Source organism: Leptonychotes weddellii, chromosome 9, assembly GCF_054177405.1.
Source record: "Leptonychotes weddellii isolate Sample4059 chromosome 9, ASM5417740v2, whole genome shotgun sequence".
Taxonomy (NCBI): domain Eukaryota; kingdom Metazoa; phylum Chordata; class Mammalia; order Carnivora; family Phocidae; genus Leptonychotes; species Leptonychotes weddellii.
Window position 1 is genome coordinate 9,814,138 of NC_138377.1, and position 19,602 is coordinate 9,833,739.

The 19,602-nt window shown below is 39.7% G+C and overlaps 1 protein-coding gene across 3 annotated transcripts in view; it reads right to left on the reverse strand.

Moving 5' to 3' along the window:
• Nucleotides 1-613: 613 nt before the first annotated feature.
• GOLGA5 (golgin A5) overlaps nt 614-19,602 on the reverse strand; it is a 31,741-nt gene continuing 12,752 nt past the window's right edge. The window contains exons 3-10 of one of the 3 annotated variants that reach the window (XM_006746725.3): nt 19,018-19,237; nt 18,249-18,372; nt 14,751-14,954; nt 11,078-11,248; nt 8,530-8,658; nt 5,770-5,868; nt 3,822-4,047; nt 618-1,024 (exon numbers count right to left, since the gene is read on the reverse strand). In XM_006746725.3, coding sequence (XP_006746788.1) covers nt 915-1,024; nt 3,822-4,047; nt 5,770-5,868; nt 8,530-8,658; nt 11,078-11,248; nt 14,751-14,954; nt 18,249-18,372; nt 19,018-19,237 — 1,283 coding nt within the window. In that variant the 3' untranslated portion in view covers nt 618-914. Of the gene's footprint in view, nt 1,025-3,821; nt 4,048-5,769; nt 5,869-8,529; nt 8,659-11,077; nt 11,249-14,750; nt 14,955-18,248; nt 18,373-19,017; nt 19,238-19,602 lie in introns of all 3 variants that reach the window. The other 2 variants (XM_081830041.1, XM_081830042.1) reach the window with 2 other exon arrangements.

A 19,602-nucleotide genomic window follows, 5' to 3' on the forward strand; every position in this document is an offset into this window, starting at 1 on the left:
ATGTTTATAGCAGCAATGTCCACAATAGCCAAACCGTGGAAAGAGCCAAGATGTCCATCGACAGATGAATGGATAAAGAAGATGTGGTGTATATATATACAATGGAATATTATGCAGCCATCAAAAGGAATGAGATCTTGTCATTTGCAACGACATGGATGGAACTGGAAGGTGTTATGCTGAGCGAAATAAGTCAATCAGAGAAAGACATGTATCATATGACCTCACTGATATGAGGAATTCTTAATCTCAGGAAACAAACTGAGGGTTGCTGGAGTGGTGGGGGGTGGGAGGGATGGGGTGACTGGGTGATAGACACTGGGGAGGGTATGTGCTATGGTGAGTGCTGTGAATTGTGCAAGACTGTTGAATCACAGATCTGTACCTCTGAAACAAATAATGCCTTATATGTTAAGAAAAAAAAAAAAGAAGATAGCAGGAGGGGAAGAACGAAGTGGGGGAAATCAGAGAGGGAGACGAACCATGAGAGATGATGGACTCTGAGAAACAAACTGAGGGTTCTAGAGGGGAGGGGGGTGGGGGGGATGGGTTGGCCTGGTGATGGGTATTAAAGAGGGCACGTTCTGCATGGAGCACTGGGTGTTATGCACAAACAATGAATCATGGAACATGACATCAAAAACTAATGATGTAATGTATTATGATTAACATAACAATAAAAAATTTAAAAAAAAAAGAAAGAAGAGAAATGATCAGGGTTAATCATCTTCAGTGAGACACAAGCACTGGCCGACCACATAGAGCAATCTCATGAGATTGAAATATCGTGAGAGGAAGTAGGGAAATATCACTCTAAATATCAGCTCTGTCTGAAGGGACTCACTGTGACTGAAGCCACCGGAAAATGGTACAAAAACAGCTGACAATCCCTCACTCATCATTACTGCCCTTGCTTACCTAAACTGGTCAATTGAACTAGCAGCTTTTCGGACTTTTCCATACATTCCTGCCAGATTTGTTTCTGTATCATTAAAAAGAACAGGAACATTTCGGAGCCGTGTGCCTGTTTAAACAAGAAAATAATGAATTAATGTACAAACACCAAAAGCAATGTCCTAACAAAATTATAGTTGAATATATTATTGTATTATAAATGGAAGAAATTCTCAAGGCCAACTTTCTAAGCATTACACAAAGAAGGTGCAGCCATAAAGAAAAGACAGATAAATTTGTTATATAAAATATTTAAACTTCCATATCCACAAAAATAAAAATTAAAAAACTAAAAAAATCATTTCCCCATGAAATTAGCAAAAATTGAAGTTTACAAATACCAAGTGTTGCCAAGAGTCAATATTAATGAGCACTTTCTTCCTGTGCTAGCAAGAGTGAGGTCAGACACCCTTTCTACAATGCTGATGACTCCCAGCTTTCTATCTCCAGCCTGGACCACCAACTCCAGACTCATCTAATCGTCTGTTTTGTTTCCATCTGGATGTCTAACATCACCTGAAGCGCAGGTGCCCAAAACCATGATTCTGACTTCCTGCCCTCCCTGCCAACCTACTCACCCTGCCATTTTCCCCATCTCAGTACATGACAACATTGTTCCATCAGCTCAGGCCAAAACCCTTGACTCCTTTCTTTCTCTCAAACTGCACAACCAATCTACCCGCTCTCCTTTAAAATAAACCCCTGCAAACCCCAATCGGGTTTTAGCTGCCACCATCCCTCACACACATTAATATGATGGCTCCTCTCTGGTCCCCTGCCTCCACTCAGCTCTCTGCAGTCTATTCTGGACACAACAGCCAGAGGCATCTTGCTAAAATGCAGTCAGTCACCCCTCTCCAGATCCTTCAATGGCTTCCTACTTCATTCAGAGTAAAAGTCCGTACACAGGCCAAAACAGTCTCTTCCAAGTTCTCTGAATTCCCCTTTGACTACTCTCCCCCCTCACTCAGTCTTCTCCAGCTGCACTGGCCTCCTTGCTGTTCCTGCAACATGCCAGCACTGCTCCTACCCCTGGGCCTTTGCACCTGCTCTTCTCTTTGCCTGGAAACTCTTCCTGCAGACCTCCTTCTAGTTTACCATCACCTTACCTCCTCTGGGACTTTAATAAAGTGCTTTATTTTGCCTTCTTTGGTGTGTGTGATTACTAGTGAGACTGAACATTTCTCTAATCAGAAATACCATAATTTTCTTCTAGATTTTCCATGTTTCGATTTAATATTTAATTCTTCAATCTGACAAGGATTAATTTTGTGTGCAAGAGAAATGAAGGTTTAACTTTACACAAATTCCCCCGAGCTCACCAGCTAGTCTAGCACCATAATGATTCACTGATTTCTGACAGATTATTATATGTTTAATTCTTATGTATTAATTAGGATCTTTTTCTGTGCTATTTTGTCACAGACTAGAATTTTTTTGTTTTTGTTTTTTAAAGTAAGCTCTAGAGGGCGCCTGGGTGGCTCAGTTGGTTAAGCGACTGCCTTCGGCTCAGGTCATGATCCTGGAGTCCCGGGATCGAGTCCCACATCGGGCTCCCTGCTCAGCAGGGAGTCTGCTTCTCCCTCTGACTCTCCTCCCTCTCATGCTCTCTCTCATTCTCTCTCTCGCAAATAAATAAAATCTTAAAAAAAAAAATTTAAAATAAATAAATAAGTAAAGTAAGCTCTAGAGGTGCCTGGGTGATTCAGTCAGTTAAGTGTCCGACTCTTGATTTCAGCTCAGGTCATGATCTCATGGTTGTTAGATCAAGCCCTGCATCGGGCTCCACGCTCAGTGGGGAGTCTGCTGGAGATTCTCTTTCTTTCCCTCCCTCCCTCTCTCTCTCTTCCCCTCTAATAAATAAATAAATCTTTAAAAAAAAAATAAAATTGATTTATATGAAAAGTTAAAAACCAATAAAACATATAAACATATATAGGAAAAAAGTCTGAAAGGAGATATTCCAAAATGTTATCTGAGGGGAACAGATTATTTGGATGATTTTATTATATTTTTGAGATTTCTTTTGACAGCAACCATTTTATCAAAAAAAATATATATAATGTTTTTAAAAAATTAAAAAAAACTTCTATTTATTTTTTTAAAAAGATTTTATTTATTTATTTGACAGAGAGAGAGAGCCAAGTAGGGGGAGTGGCAGAAGGAGAGGGAGAAGCAGGCTCCCCGCTGAGCAGGGAGACCAACGAGGGGCTCGATCCCAGGACTGAGATCATGACCTGAGCTAAAGGCAGATGCTTAGCTGACTGAGCCACCCAGGCACCCCTTAAAAAAACTTTTAATTTAAAGCCAAAGAACTGAGAGATTTGCTGAATGGCTACTTTGTAGACTTTATGAAGCTCTAAGATTAAATACCTGATCTGCTGAAGCTTATACTGAAATCTAACATTTTTCTTGATTATGTATTTTGGGAATCTACAGATTTCTCTATTGAAATTATAGAGCATGGATATACTTATGTGACTATTAACTTTAATATTCATAATTACGGACTAGAAGATTTTTAAAACAAATCTTCCTTTAAGTTTCCCCCAAAGCCCCTTTCTGCCAAATTATCTGCCTTGTCATCAATATCTTGTTCAATGTCCTACGTATTTCATTATGATCACTGTTTCTCAGGTCTCCCTTCTCCAAGTCCCATACTTGGAGTCCACTGTCCTGTTTGCTAAAGATCATGTCAAACAGTGCATGGCTCAGGCCTCACATCAGGAGAAAAGCAGTGCTTTGCTGGATGGAGCTTCTTTTCAAATAAAAATGGTCTTTCTGTAACTTTTCAAAGTCATGTCTGAATTAGCAAGGTTGGAAATTAAGGCAATGCCATGTTCTTTTCAAATTCCTTTTTTTGTTACCTTCGCCATTATCAACTCCAGACATATTAATGGAAGACCCACTGTTGCTACTTCCACTGGCAGAGTTCACCTGCTGCTCGAGGCGCTCCAGCTGGAAGACCAGAGAGTTCTTCTCTGTGCTGAGACTCTCCAGCATGGTCTGCTTCTGGATGAGAGTCTCTGTTAGCTGATGGAGTCGGTTTTCTAACTCAGACTGACTACTGTTGCTTAAAGTTTTGTTAGTAAGCTGAAAGGCAAAGTGTTCATAAAATTATTACATAAAGTAAAAGTCATACAACACAGAATCTACATCCCCACATGTAAATAAAGTGTAGCATCATTCAATTTCTCAAAACTCACTGTCTACAGAAAAGATTTTCAAACTGTATTAACGGGCCACAAAATCAATTTGGTAGGTCACAATCCACATTTTAAAATAGTGATAGAATAGAATAGGACAGAGAGTACACAGCACATAGTATGTAAGAGTACTGTTCTGTGAAACTTTTGTTTAGTGTATTTCTAAGTACATGTGAGTATCGAGACACAAGGTATACTTTACTTCTTACTTCTTACTATTATTCAAAGATATTTGAAAGCATCGATCCACAGGACAGTGTGAACTTCTGGACCGGGATTCAAAACCCTCTATAACTCAGCAGCTGCGGCACAGTGCAAAGGCCACAAACTGAGGTTTTCACCTCTGCTCGGCAGTTTTCTAGCTATCTGACATTGGACAAATTGCTACACCTCTCTGTACATGATGTTCAGGGATACTATTCCATTCTAGTGAGTATCAGTAGAGTGGTATATCCCCCTGAGGTTTTAATTTGCTTCCCCTGATGACTGATGATTTTGAGCACCAACTTACATTCGTATTTGGCCACTCGTTTATGGGTTGTTATTGTTTTTGGCAATGTATGAAGATGCTGATCTCTTTTTAAAATTGTATAAATCAACTTCCTTTTATGAGACAAAGGTTTTCCTCTGTTCTTAGATAAAAAAATCTTTAAGAAATATCCCTCTAAGATTAATTCTTAAGTAACAAAAATAGCACAATATCTTATGCTTAGTAGGCACTCAAAAAACATTTAATAAATAAGGAATGTTTAAAAGGATTAAACCAATTGGTGGTTTATGGTCCTTTCTTTTGACTTTCTGCTAACAAGTCATGTTACCACTTATAAGCACTTCACAAAGGTAGGTGAGGGAAGAATGGAACACTGAAATCAGATGGTCCCAACTCTTACAAAAATTAAAATATTTTAAAATATTTTAAATTATGGACTACTATGAAGTTTGACAACTTAAAAACTAAAATTATTTGACTTTTTATGTTCAAACTAAGTCAGCAGCTAACTAAAAAATGAAGACTCAATTTTTATGTAAATTATTTAAATGATCAATGAGCTCATTATTTATTAAGTCAATAAATATAAGGGATAAAGGACAATGTGAACATAAGGGAGAAAAGGACAAGCTAGAGTTACAAGATAAGGGGATGCATGATTTTGTCACAATTAATGATAAGCACTGGTAAATCTGGGTGGTGGGCACATGTTATTTCTCATGTTTTACATTTTCAGAGTTAAAAAGAAGTCTTGGCGCCTTTATGAAAGACCTATCAATTGTTAATAGGAAGATTTATCATTGGATTTTTCTTAGGAAAGAGAAACGATAATTATGAAACTGGCAATCAGCACAACCAAAGGTATGAAATTTTGAGGTAAGTCACGTGTCCTCGGATGGCTCTGGCTAGAAGACACTTCTAGATGAAGAAGCCATAGAATACAGCAAACACAGACTAAAATGGCATTAGATGAAAATTCTGTATCAGATTGAAAGTAACATCTCACTGTTGTAACAGCAGAACTCCGTTGAAAATATGGGAAAAGGTCTTTCTATATCCTTTAAAAAAAATTAGCTTTGCAATGGTATCTTTTCCCAAGTTGTGAACACTCATTCATACCTGATTCCTAAGTTTTTGAATTTCTTCTTCTCGATCTTTAATCCTGCTTTGCAATGTGTTCTTTGTTCGATATAGATCTTCTTCTATGTAGTGGAACTCCTACAAAGTGAGACATGAATAAACAGAAGCTAAATCAGTGTTCCCCATTTCATCCCCAGCACCTACAACAGTTCCTGACACACATGAGGCACTCAGCCAACACGTGCCGCATCTATACTGAATGAACAAGTGAACAGACTTGGAAGGGTCTGATGAACAGTACTCCAGCATGATGTGTCAAGTCTTTCCATGGTCAGAGGTCTTCATTTTTCTTGGGTAGATATGTAGCGATAGAACTGCTGGATCACATAAGTGTTATGTCTAACTTAAAGGGAAAAACTTGCCAAATTGTTTCTGAACTGGTTTCATATCCCTGCACCGTTTTGCATTCCCACGGCAATATGAGAGAGGTCCAGTTCTTCCACATCCTTCCCAACATTTGGTATCGTCAGTCTCATTAAGTATAGCTATTCCATGGGGATGTCCTGATATCTCGCTGTGGTTTCAATTTGCATTTTTCTAACAATTAATGGTGCTGAGCAGCTCTTCATGTGCTTATTTCTATCAGGCAGTATCCTGAACCTGTTTTGTTCTATCATAGATAAAAGAGGAAAAAAGAAATACCTCCGGGTTCACTAACAACTACACAAACCTGCTGCTGGTTTGTACAATGGATATGATGAGTCGGTGTCAGTTGGAATTTAAGAGCAAAGCACATGCCAGGGAAGAAAGAATAATTAGTTAATTAAGAATCTTCAAAAGCATTATGCTTGGGGTGCCCAGTCGGTTAAGTGTCTGCCTTCGGCTCAGGTCATGATCCCAGGGTCCTAGGATGGAGCCCCGTATCAGGCTCCCTGCTCAGCGGGAAGCCTGCTTCTCCCTCTCCCACTCCCCCTGCTTGTGTTCCCTCTCTCACTGTGTCTCTCTCTGTCAAATAAATAAATAAAATCTTAAAAAAAAAAAAACATTATGCTTAACTGTGCAGATAAAGTAAGTAAAGGGAGCTGTATGAAGAAGTAAACAGAAGACAGGATCAAACTGCTAGACTACTTTAGAACATTTAGTTCAACCTGCTCACTTCACAGATGAAAAAAACTGAGATAAGTGAGAACAGAGAAAATGAGGCAGTAATTAGGGTAGGAGAACCGCAATTTACAAAAAGGTCCGCATGATTTCTTTTAAATCTCCAGGCTAGCACAAAATTTAAGGTTGAAATTATTTAAATTAATAAAGAGCACTACAGGACTATTTAATCCCAAGACTAAGCACTTGCACCTAGAACATCTGATGACTAAATAAATAGCCTAGAGCTACATTCAGCTGCACTCGCCTCTACTGGACTCATTTTAAAAACAGGCACTGGCAACGGATGTGGGAAGTCTATCTGCCATAATAAAATGAAAATTATCTCACTATCAAGAACATCAAATTTTTGCCTTTCAATATATAATAGCTCCTGGAATAAATTAAAATGCAATTTCTGGAAGGACAGCCAATTTTATAACTAAATTATCTAAGACAGCTTATGATGTATTCTGCAGGTGGCTACTCAATCGTTTTTCCTACCACTCAGGAAACAGATGTAAGTCGTACCTTCGTACTAAAAACAAACATTTCTGATAACAGACCAGTTTCAGAAATGATAAATCCTAATAAAAAAGATCTTAAGAATATAAATACACAAAGCTAAATGTCATTAAGTGATGCACTGATCATTATAAATAGTTTTCTGCAAAATGAAGAGAATACAGATTTTATTGTGAGGATAAAATAAGATCATGTATACTAAGTGCCTATAACAGTGTCATTATTCAATAAGTTACAGATGTTATTAACATAAGATACAGCATCTTGTTCTGAGAATGTGGATGTAAGCATGGTTAACTGTTTCAATAAGAAAACTATTATGTAAGTATACTAAGGTAAACTAATTTGGTTTGGGGAGCAGACAACTGCTAACTGAACAAAAAAATGTAATTTTAAACATGATTTGTAAGAACAGTCTATAAATATTTCTCCTCAAACAGAAAGAGCAGTCTAATTACAGCACTAATGTTGTATTTAATATTTCTATTAAAAAATATTACTGTTGTCCCTAGAAAGTACAAATGTAATAAAATGTGAAAATCAGCGGATGTTTTTAAGTTTTCCATACATACACACTGTGACAAAGAGATATAATAAAACACAGACAAGATAGTAGAAAGAACTCTGGGACAGGCATCCGGGTTCTATTCTATTCTCTAGTTAACTGTGTGAGGTTAGGCAAGTCTCATAGCCATCCTGTGGCTCTATTTTTAACCTGTGAAATAAACAGTGAGGGGGGTAGGTAGTAACAAGACAGGAGGGAACTAGAAGGTCCCATTTATCATCACCACTCCACACCCATTCTGTAAGAATTTCAGTAAGTTGCTTCACTGGAGAGTCTCCTCATAGGACTGCCAGCAAAGCATCTTCCTTGGTAATCATCCAACTAAAATTTTTACCCACAAGGTGCCTGGGTGGCTCAGTTGGTTAAGCGTCTGGTCATGGTCCCAGAGTCCTGAGACTGAGCCCCACATCGGGTTCCCTGCTCAGTGGGGAGTCTGCTTCTCCCTCTCCCTCTGCCCCTCTGCCCCTCTCCCCGCTCATGCTCTCCCACTCGTGTGCATGATCGCTCTCTCTTTCTCTCTCTCAAGTAAATAAAATATTTAAAAATAAATAAATAAATAAAATCTTTACCTGCTTCTGTCGCTCCAATTCTGCCTCCAGTTCCTGTTTAGATGCTTTCTGCCCAGCTATTTGGTCTTGCAGATCTTGTAACTGTTCTCTTGCTGATTCTGCTTCACTAACCTGCTGTGCCTCCATATCCTAAAACGATGAGCCTTATATGTGAAAGCAATCATTAACTGTTCATTTCAGCATTAATCAAGTAATCACTGTGCGCCATGAACTGGGCTCAGGAGGCACTAGAGGGAAAAAGACGAGTGAGACATGGTCTCAGCCTGAAAGGAGCACATAAACAGATGCTTCACTGTATGATACGGCAAATGGTGAGAGACACGGACAGGACACCGTAGCCGCCACGGCGCATGAACCATATGGTTGAAGGAGTATGAGTCAACAGCGGCTCATTGGGAGATTATAGTTCTATCCAAAAGCTAACAATTTCCAAAGGAACAGAAACATAACATCAAAAAGATGGCCCCTGGAATTGCAGGTTATAGTTAGTTTTTGTGTGTGTGTGTCAAGTAGGAATATAACTTCTCTCTCATATCACCTGAGGTTAGCCTATTATTTCATTTTTAAAGCTTTATTACCATTACCTGTTTTTATATCTTTATTTCTTACTGCTTCACTTAGTGTCATTACTCTCACTTCTTCAAAAAACCACCTTCTAGATTTCCTGTGGAATCTACTAGTGGCAAAGAACATGACTCTAGATTTCTATATTTACCCCCTGTATGGGTTAACCATGTGTCCATCCATACAGTACTACAAGAGATTAAAACAGCATCTTAATTTGCTTTTTATCTTTTGGTACTCTGTTTTATATTCATCTACACAAACTCTGGCATTTCATATACGGTTTGAAAGAACTAAAAATTAATGATACTCCAGATAATAATACCAGTGTGATAGTCTATATAGTCACAACTTTGTGGATTTAGAGGAAAGCAGCAATAAGTAGAATGATTTTCCCCTATCCTTGAGTTTTTGGGGTTAGCAGTAGGTAAACTAATCTCTGTCATCAATTTGACTTAATTAGACAAATTCTTGAGAGGCAGACAGTATGAGCAGTGGTTAAGAACACATGTTCTGGAAAAAAAACAAACAAAAACAAAACACATGTTCTGGAAATCAGACAGACTAAGGTTCTAATCCTGACTGCTACTTCACTATAGTTATAGGAAACTACTTTCCTTCTCTGTGACTGAATTTCTTCAAACTGTAAAATGAGAACATACCATCTCCCTTAGAGGATTACAGTAGGGAATAAATGGAAGACTGTATTCTGAGAGGTTAGTGCAATGCCTGGCAAGTTAAGTGCTTAGCTATTATAGTCATTAACAATTCTTCCATTTTGCTAGATATACTATAATCCTTACTGTAGATTTTATAAGCTTCTTGAAAAATGGTCAATGTCATCAACGATGCTGGGGTAAGGAAATTAAATAAAACAAGTCATATTTTTCATAATCTCACCCCAAATACACAGATGAATAAGACAAGGTATGAACAGGATTAGCATCTATTCAGTTTCTAAGTTCACAGGACTGAATTCTTTGGCATTCAAAATTAATTATAGGAAAAAAAAAAATCCAACCATACAGACTATGAGGATGACAGCCTTGAGGACCAGCTCTTCTACTTTACCAGTAAGAAAGAAATCCAGAAGTAACATTAGCTACTATTTGTCGAGGGCCTAATGCATGTTAGGAACAATGCTTGGCCCTTCGATGCATATCCCTTATCCTCAAGAAAACCTGTGTTTATCTCCACTTTACAGATGAGAAAACTAAGGCTCAGTGAGATGAAGTATCTCGTGCAGGTAACACATCTACTAAGTGCCAAAGACGGGACTTCTCTCCATATCTGATATTCAAGCCCATACTCCAGACAAGAAACCCTACCTTACAACTTCCGTACTTTCCTTTATAGGTCATGCACATCTTACGAACCAATAATTTGCTGAGTTAACACGTTTTTTTTTTTTTTCTTTTAAAGAAGGGTTGTCAGCCTGCATTTTACCTTCTCTCGTTCTCAGAGACTCCTCCTATGATATTTACGTCAAAGACTCCATGTTTAATTTAAACAAAAGGTCCAACTTACTTTTGGATTAAAAACTGCAATTACACATAAACTATAAATCATAAGATTATTCGTGAAACTATAATTAAGGGACTGTCCCTGTGTCCATTCCAGTATCAGAAAACATCCCAGTTTTATAGACAAGCCCAAATCTCATTTGTGTTTTAACCACTGGATTGTTATAAGATCCATAAATATGAAGATTCTGTCTGGTTCCTTGCTGTAACTCCAAGCCTACAAGATGCCTGGCACATGGCAGGCACAGGGTAAGAATTTAACTAGTGCATCTAGTTAGCTACATGCTTGTTATTGCCAGGACTTCACAGTCCATCGACAGACAGGAAACCGATCGCCTTAGACGCACTGCTGCATGGTGACCACTAACACCCTTCTCCCAAAATACAGACTCCACCGCCGCTCACCTGCCAATCGCCGGGGTCAGTGGTTGGTTGTGCAGCGCAGCCGTACCGAATCTTACCTGTAATTCGGATCTCAGCTGATGTATCTGGCCCAGGAGCTTCTGTATTTCCTCCTTTTGCATCTCCTTTTCGTGCCGAAGTTCTTCCAGCTCCATGCTGTTAGCAGTACTGCTATCGAGGCCTTCAAAACCAGATCCTTCCTTTAAGCTGTTAATCAATTTTTCTTTAGACTATTATAAAAAAAGAAATATCTTTAAGCAAAACAGAGATTAGCTTGTATACTGAATAACATCAATCTTACACCAACTAAGCCACTACGGAAATGGTCCAATTACGTTCTCCATCAAAGAAAGTCCACATTGGGATAAGAACGCAGCAGGGCCTTGCTGTACACCAGCCTTGGATTTTAGTATCCAAGACTGTGTTACTGTTGAAAACTTGTTATTAACAAGATTTCCCTCGTATTTTCTTCTCATCCTTTCTCATGCTTTTTATCTCCATCATATGCTACTCAGCAAATATTTACAGAGCACCTACAATGGGTTTGGCATTATGCTCAGAGTCCCATGCAATGAAGAGGTCTCTCATTTGAGATAGTACCCTCCGCCTTACAAACTGGAGGGAAGTTACAAGAAGGCAATAAACAAGTTGAGAGAGGCATCTGCTAAGATTACTTGCAGAGTTCCAAAGAGAAGCCACTTACTGGGGAAGAGAAGGCTTTACTTGAAAGCAGCAGTTATGCTGATCCTGAAAAATGGCTAGGATTTTAACAGGTGTGGAGAAAACAGGACAAAGCATAAAAATGCAAAAGCATTAGGGCGTGTAAGAAAGTATTGTTGAGATGCGCTCGGACAGTATGTTAGGACCAATCTGTGGGGGGGGCTTCAGATGCCAGGCTAAAATGTTTGACTTTTATCCTGGTGGGCGAAAACAAACAACTAAAAAAGTAGACAGGGAAGTGATATGAGCACGGATGCATTTAAGGAGGGTTAATGTGGCAGTGGTATAAAGTAGATGTTCACCAACTATGGCTGATGGGCCAGATCTGGCCTGTGGCCTATTTGTGTATAGCCCACAAGCTAAGCATGATTTTTACATGTTTAGATGATAAAAAAAATAAAGACAAAGAGTATGCGATGGAGACCACATAGAACCTGCAAAGCCTACCATATGTACTATTTGGCCCTTTACAGAAAAAGTTTGTGACCCCCAATGGAAAGGATGAGTTGGGAGAAGAGATTCGATGTGGGAAGACCCGTTTAAGAAGTGCTATATAATTCTAGGCCAGCAGTAAGGACTATCAGCTCTTTCACCTTCAATATGAATATCTGAGAGGCACTCTCCTCCATCAAAAATAGTTTTTCTTCTCATGTGGTAGGATTATGGGTGACTTTGTTAAACTTCTCTGCAGGTTTCATATTTTCTGTAACACACATAATTCTCTCTCTCTGCTCCCACATGGCTAATGCCCAGACCCATGGGCTGAGCTTCAGGCCTCTACTTCTGATTGCCTTCCTAAAACTTTCACCTTGGTGTCACTCGGTGCAGTCAAATTCTGCAAACTCTCTGTCACTTGTCCTAGTGTCCATCAGTGCTGGCCGGATGTCTTTCCTGTGTCTCTGCTGCATTACCCAGGGCGTATCACTCACATCTGAACCCAGAAAACCGGAATCCTCCTAAGGTCTGCCTGCAGTTCCCCTTCCTCCAGTTGAAACCCCAAGTGTCACACATCCCACCTCCTACATGTCTCTTAGCTGTCCCATCTGTCACCCTCACTGCCACAAATTAGACCAGGTCCTCATTACTTCACACCATTAATTCCGATACTCTCCTCTTTACCCTCTCACCAGCCTATCCTCACCCATCAACGTCCGCAGCAATTTACTGAGCACCGCCTAAGGGCCTGACCCAGTGCCAACTCTCCTCTTCACCGCAAGTCCTCACGCTGCTCAGTCTCTCACCTCTCACCCCTACCACTAACTAGGAGATAAAAATCAAAACTCCTCTGCACAGGATGCGAGGCCCTCCATGGTCTGGCTTCTGCCTGTCATTGAGTTTTCTCTCCCCGCTTTTAGTCCCTAACCCTTCGTGCTCCAGCGGCAGGGAACCAGCTGCCATCCACTAAAGATGCTGTGCTCCCGCAGACCCCCTTTGCTCTGGCACAGCTGTTCTATCTGAAATCTCTTCCCTACCACAAGCCCTCCTACTCATCCTTCAAGTTCCTCTTTATACAGCATCTCCAGTCATTCCTGACATTCCCTGGCAGATTTTAAGGGCTTACTGCATCAATAACTTCATCACGTCGATTACCTCAGTGTCTTTCTGCTAACTGAACGCTCTTTTCAGAAAGGAAACACCCCCCCAGCATCTATCATAATGCCTCATTAGAATAGTTAGGTGCTCAATAATAAATTAGAGTGACACAGCAAAAGTAATCAGAACAGTTTGGAGGAGATGGGTATGCTGTCTCATGAAAGTAGAATCAAAATAGTGCTCACACGCAACGGGAGGCAGGAGATAAAGGAAAAAGGTGGAGTCAAAACGTCATCGTGGTTCAAGCTCTACTGCCTGGGAAGGAGGTATAATATTTACCAAAATTAGAGAATGAAGGAGAAGCTGGTGTGAGCGATGGGGAATCCCACACAGAGAAGCCTGGCAGGCACTCAGAAACCGGGGTCAGGAAGTTAGGCTGGGAGACACGCTGGAGTCACATCGAGGTGACAGACAGAAACAGAGTGAGTATAGGATAACGCGAGGTAAGGAGTGAGAGAAGTCTTGGGACTGAATTTGAGAGAACTCTTCGTCTCCGGAGACTCTGGAGCAGTGAAAGAAGACGGAGAGAGAGGGCAGCTCGAGTAGCACCGGAGGCAGGAGTTTAAGAAGGTAGAAGGGCTAATGGTATCCAATGCTCTATCCACATCAAAGTGGATGGATATTAAGAAAAGGAAGAAAATACATATTCAGGTCATTAAAGATGTCTGGGAAGACAATTTCAGAAATGTATCAGGGACAGAAATGATACGAAGGAGTTAGAGTTAACAGCTCTAAAATAAAGATGGCATATTTACAAGAATTCTATTAAGTCTGATATTGAAAGAAAGAACAGGGAAATGGATCCAAGTGGTCAAAAAAGACAAAGGATTGTTTTTTCCCTAAGCAGGAGTTCCAAGATCTAGTTTTTGATCTTCCACCCAGCAACCATATGCTCTTGAGTAGGCTGAGCCAGAAACAGGAGGCAGAGTGGAAGAAACAGAGAGAGGACAGACTCAGACTCAGGAGGAAGAGCTTACATACAGCGAAGAGGAACCCTCCTAGGGAAAGATGAAAGGATACCTTTCCCTCAGGAGGCAAAGGACAGAGAAGCCCAAGACTACATGAGATGACACGGGGGAAGCTGGCTGAGGCCGAGACCAGCTGTTCTGAAAAACTCAACGGGGGACCAGCCAGGAAGAATAAAGTGGCTGCTTAATGACAAACGTCGACAGTGCCATGCTTAAGGTGACAGCTGAAGACCTGAGCTAGGCTGTGGCAGAATGAATTTTAAATAAAAAGAAAGAAAAACGGCAGGAACAAGGGACATTTCGGACTTTTGTAATATCTCTACGTGCAGGAAGGCACCTGAAGCGAGCCAACCCAGCCAAACACGAACAAATCCTCTCGCAGATCTATATGGAGTCGAAAAGTGTCTCCCACCTGGCAAATCTTAACATCCAAAAGACATTTCATGCTTACTTGGAGTATTCTAGTAGCTTTTTGCTTGTAGTCAATTAATTCCTGCTTAGAGGACTCCAAGTTGGACTTGTACACTTTAACTTGCTGCTGTAGCTCATCAACTCTCTTCTTCTCCTCCGCATATTTTCTTTCCGCCAGAGTGACTGCTTCTGCCAAATTCTGACGTTCCTCTTCCATTTTATTAAGGCGTGCAGCAAACTCACTCTGTGACAAATTTTTATATCATCTTTACATCATTTCCTCTGAAATATATTTTACAACCATCCAATCAGATGTCTTATGGGATTGTTTTTTTTTTTAGCTCAGCCCAACAACATAACAGAGAGGTTAAAAACCAAAACAAAACAAACCAAACACTTCATTTGTTAGGAACTGAAGAATAGGGAATCTAAGGTTGTTGGCTCCCAAATATGGCAATGCATCAGAATCAATTAAGAGTTTATTTTTTATTTTTTTTTAAGGATTTTATTTATTTTGAGAGGAAGAGAGCACAGAGGGAGAGTGAGAGGGAGCAGCAGACTCCTTGCTGAGCAGAGAGCCTGATGCAGGGCTCAGTCCGAGGACCCTGAGATCATGACCTGAGCCGAAGGCAGACGCTTAACCAACTGAGCCACCCAGGTACCCCAATTAAGGAGTTTTAAACAAATACAGCCACCCAAAGCTGTCCCCAGGCTTACTGAATTGGAATTTCCAAGACTATGCTTGGAAATGGAAATCTGTTTAAGAAATTTCCAAGGTGAATCTGGTCAGCCTGATACTAGCTGATTAATGAATAAAACAGAAAGTCTATCAGAAAGCAAATAAAGGGGCACCTGGGTGGCTCAGTCGGTTAAGTGTCTGACTCTCGGTTTCAGCTCAGGTCACAATCTCAGGGTCAGGAGCTCAAGCCGCATGTCAGGCTCTGTGCTCAGCATGGAGTCTGCTTAAGTCTCTCTCAAATAAATAAAATAAATCTTAAAAAAAAAAAAGGCAAACCACAGAGATAAGTAAACAGCTACATCTTTTTTAATAGCATGACTAACATTTTCCCTTTATTTCAAATTTTCTAATGAACTATTCAATATAATTTTTTAGCTTAAGAAACTTCCAAAGCACACTCTAGAAAAACACATGCCTATCACTTACTAGCCTAACTAGTTCTGAGAATTATTTATATTTTGCCTTTATTCTCAAAAGTTCCCATCACCAGAACACTCAGAAGGTGAGGCAAAAGTCCAAATGCAAAAGTTCACACACCAATAACTAAAGCCACAAACCTTTGACCCAATATTAACTCCTGCTTTGAATAAAAAGAGCAAGAGGACTATGCTAATGTCTACCAAGCATGTGAAATGTGCCTAATGCAACTAGAATTGAATTTTTCTGTTTACTGACTTTAGCTAATTTTTCTGTTAATTAGCTTTAATTAAACATAAAAATACTTAATTCAGGGGTGCCTGGATGGCAGTCATTAAGCGTCTGCCTTCGGTTCAGGTCATGATCCCAGGGTCCTGGGATCCAGCCCCACGTCGGGCTCCCTGCTTAGTGGGCAGCCTGCTTCTCCCTCTCCCACTCCCCCTGCTTGTGTTCCCTCTCTCGCTGTGTCTCTCTCTGTCAAATAAATAAATAAAATCTTTCAAAAAAACCCACTTAATTCAATTAATAGATTCATTGGGATATAATTCACATACTATAGAATTCACCCTTTTACAGTGTACAATTCAGTGGTTTTCAGTGTATTCACAGAGTTAGCTGTACAACCATTACCACTACCGAATATCAGGTACATTTTCAGCCCAAAGGGAGATCCTCTACCCACTTCTCCCTTCCTCCTAGCCCCTGGCAATGATTAATCTACTTTCTCTATAGATCTAACTATTCTGGACATTTCATGTAAGTGACATCATATAGTATGTGGCCTTTAGTGTCTGCCTTCTTTCACTTAGCATAATGTCTTACAGGTTCATCCATGTTGTAGCACGAATCAGTACTTCATTCCTTTTTATGGCTGAATGCTATCTCCTTGTAGGCATATACCACACTTTGTTTATCCATTCAGCAACTGATGGATATTTGTATTAGTTCCAGCTTGGGGCTATTGTGAATAATGCTGCTATGAACATTTGTGCACAATTTTCTGTGTGGACAAATATTTTCAATTCCCTTGGGTATACACCTAGGACAGAGCTGCTAGGCCATATGGTAACTCTACACCTAACTTTTTGAGGAACTGTCAGTAGAAAACTTCTGAGTATGTTTAGAACAACTGGGCATGTGAATTATTTTTTTACCTCTAAATTTTATGAAATCTAAATATAGATCAAGTATTACATAAGCAAATTTATGACTGAATTAAGTATAAAATATATTTTAAAATATCAGTTTGCAAAAAAGAATGTAAAATATCTCATTAATGATTTTTATTATTAACTATATGTTGAAATGATAGTACTTTGATTTTGTTGTTGTTTTTAGGAGCCCAATGCGGGGCTTGAACTCATAACCCTAAGATCAAGACGTAAGCTGAGATCGAGTCAGATGCTTAAGTGACTGAGCCACTCAGGTGCCCCAAAATGACAGTACTTTGGATATACTGTGTTAAATAAAATACATTCATAAGATTTTCAAAAAGTCCACATTAACTGATAGTTACTTTCAGGGCTCAACTATTTTCACCTGTTGAAAAGATAGTCTGAACCAGTGGTTTTCAACCTCACTGGCTAATAGATACATGTAAATCTTATAAAACTCAAACACCACTGCTTATGCCCTACCTCACACCATGGGATCCGACTCCCTGGGAGTAGAGACCTGGCATCAGAAAATATTAAAAGCTACACAAGTGATTCTAATGTATAGACAAGGGCTGAGAATCACTGAACTAGATGCAAAAAAATTCATTTAAGTGTAAAACTCTACATTTTACGTACAATTTCCTCTGGAAATAAATCAATCAGATTGAACTAGAATCAGAAAAAGCTTAAATAAAAAAATAAACAAGATGCCCCACATCAATTTTTTCCCTCATTTGGCAGTGTTTTATTCGAAAGTTTCTCAGCACCATCTAATTTTAAGAAGAGGACCCAAATCAGCTTTTCATCAAATAATGGTAATGTTGGTTGAAAAACAAAATTAAATAAAGAAATATCTATCTCTACTGAATATTCTATTTTAATTGTATTCCTTTTTTTAAGGGGTGCTGAGGGGCTGCTCCCTTTTTATAAGTATAACACCCCTCCTCTCTAGGACCATTGTCCAACCTGTGCATCGTCCCTTCAAATACCATCTCAGAAGAAACGCCCCCACATTTCTGGTCAATGCCTTGTTGATCATAGAGGATGTTGACATTTATTTTAATTGTATCCCAATACATAAGATTAAGTAAATTCAGCAAGAATCAAGCTAAATTTTCAAATACTTGGTTTCTGTGACAGAAACAGATTTTTCTGAAATGCACTGCAGAATTTTCTTAAAGAGTAAATGTTATCAAACAGCATAAAGGCATTCTTCCTTTCTAACCTGCATTTGTTTACAGCTCTCCTGCTCTCTCTTCCGGGCGGTGTCCGCCTCATGCAGTCTCTCCTGAAGAGTTTGCAGAGCTTGGTTCTGCAGGCTGCTACCTTCGCTGTGATCCTGCATTATTCTAAAAGAAAAGACATCACTTGAAAAGACTTATTTCCACAGTGTACAAGGTGGAATAATTTTTAAAGCATCGGCTTGACAGCACAAAATAGATGATTTGACTGGGGTGCCTAGGTGGTGCGGTCGGTTAGGCATCTGACTCCTGGTTTCGGCTCAGGTCGCGATCTCGGGGTCCTGATATCAAGCCCCCTGTTGGGCTCCATGTTCAGCACAGAGTCTGCTTGAGATTCTCTCTCTCCCTCTGCCCCTTCCCCCACCCCTCTCTCTCTAAAATTAAAAAAAAAAAAAAGATGGTTTGACTAAAATATCCTTAAAGAAATCTTTTTGCCTTTTAATGGAATGTAACCTATATTTTTAGGTATCCAAATATAAGCACACACATCATTATATGTCAAAAAATTAAGGATACTATATTCTTCAAATATTTTTAAATTCAGAATTTGCTAACAATGCATCTCAAGGTTCAAATAATAAATCAACTTTTAATCGCACACATTTACAACAGTACCGAAAGATAAATTTGCCCCCTCTAAATTTCAAAAGCTAAGTTTTCATAAGGTAGTATACACCACCACAGTATTTATCATTACTTGCATGGGAAAGAATCTTTCTAGTTCCCTTTCTCATGATCACTAGGATGAGCTACCGTGATTTCTCAGTCTGCAAGGCTTCCAGGGCTTCGGTGCGTGTGGTCAGGAGCTGGTCGGCCTCCTGCAGCCTCACTTTCAGCACAGCCAGCTGCGAGTCCTTGGCATCCACCGCTGCAGTCAGGTCATCCACTTGGGCTCGCAGCTCTCGGGTTATTCGATCACTCTTTGAATGGTCGACATTCCACTTTTCAACTCTTGCTCTTGCTTTGGTTAATTCTTAAAAAAAAAAAAAAAAAAGATTTCTCTCTTCAAGCAGACACACTTTTCTCAGAGCACACAGAGACTCTCCTCTGTATCCCTGTAGTAATTTCTGCCAAAGTTAAGAGCTTACAAATATCTTCAAATCATTTGCTTCAAATGGGACACCCATATCTCAAGGCCAACATTCACATCTACATCACAGTTAATAGGTTGGAAAGGGCACGATGCTAGCTGCTCCCTACAAAAAAAAATTTTTTTTTTTTTTTTAAGATTTTATTTCTTTATTCATGAGAGACAGAGAGAGAGAGGCAGAGGGAGAAGCAGGCTCCCAAGGAGCAGAGAGCCCGATGCGGGACTCGATCCCAGGACCCCGGGACCAT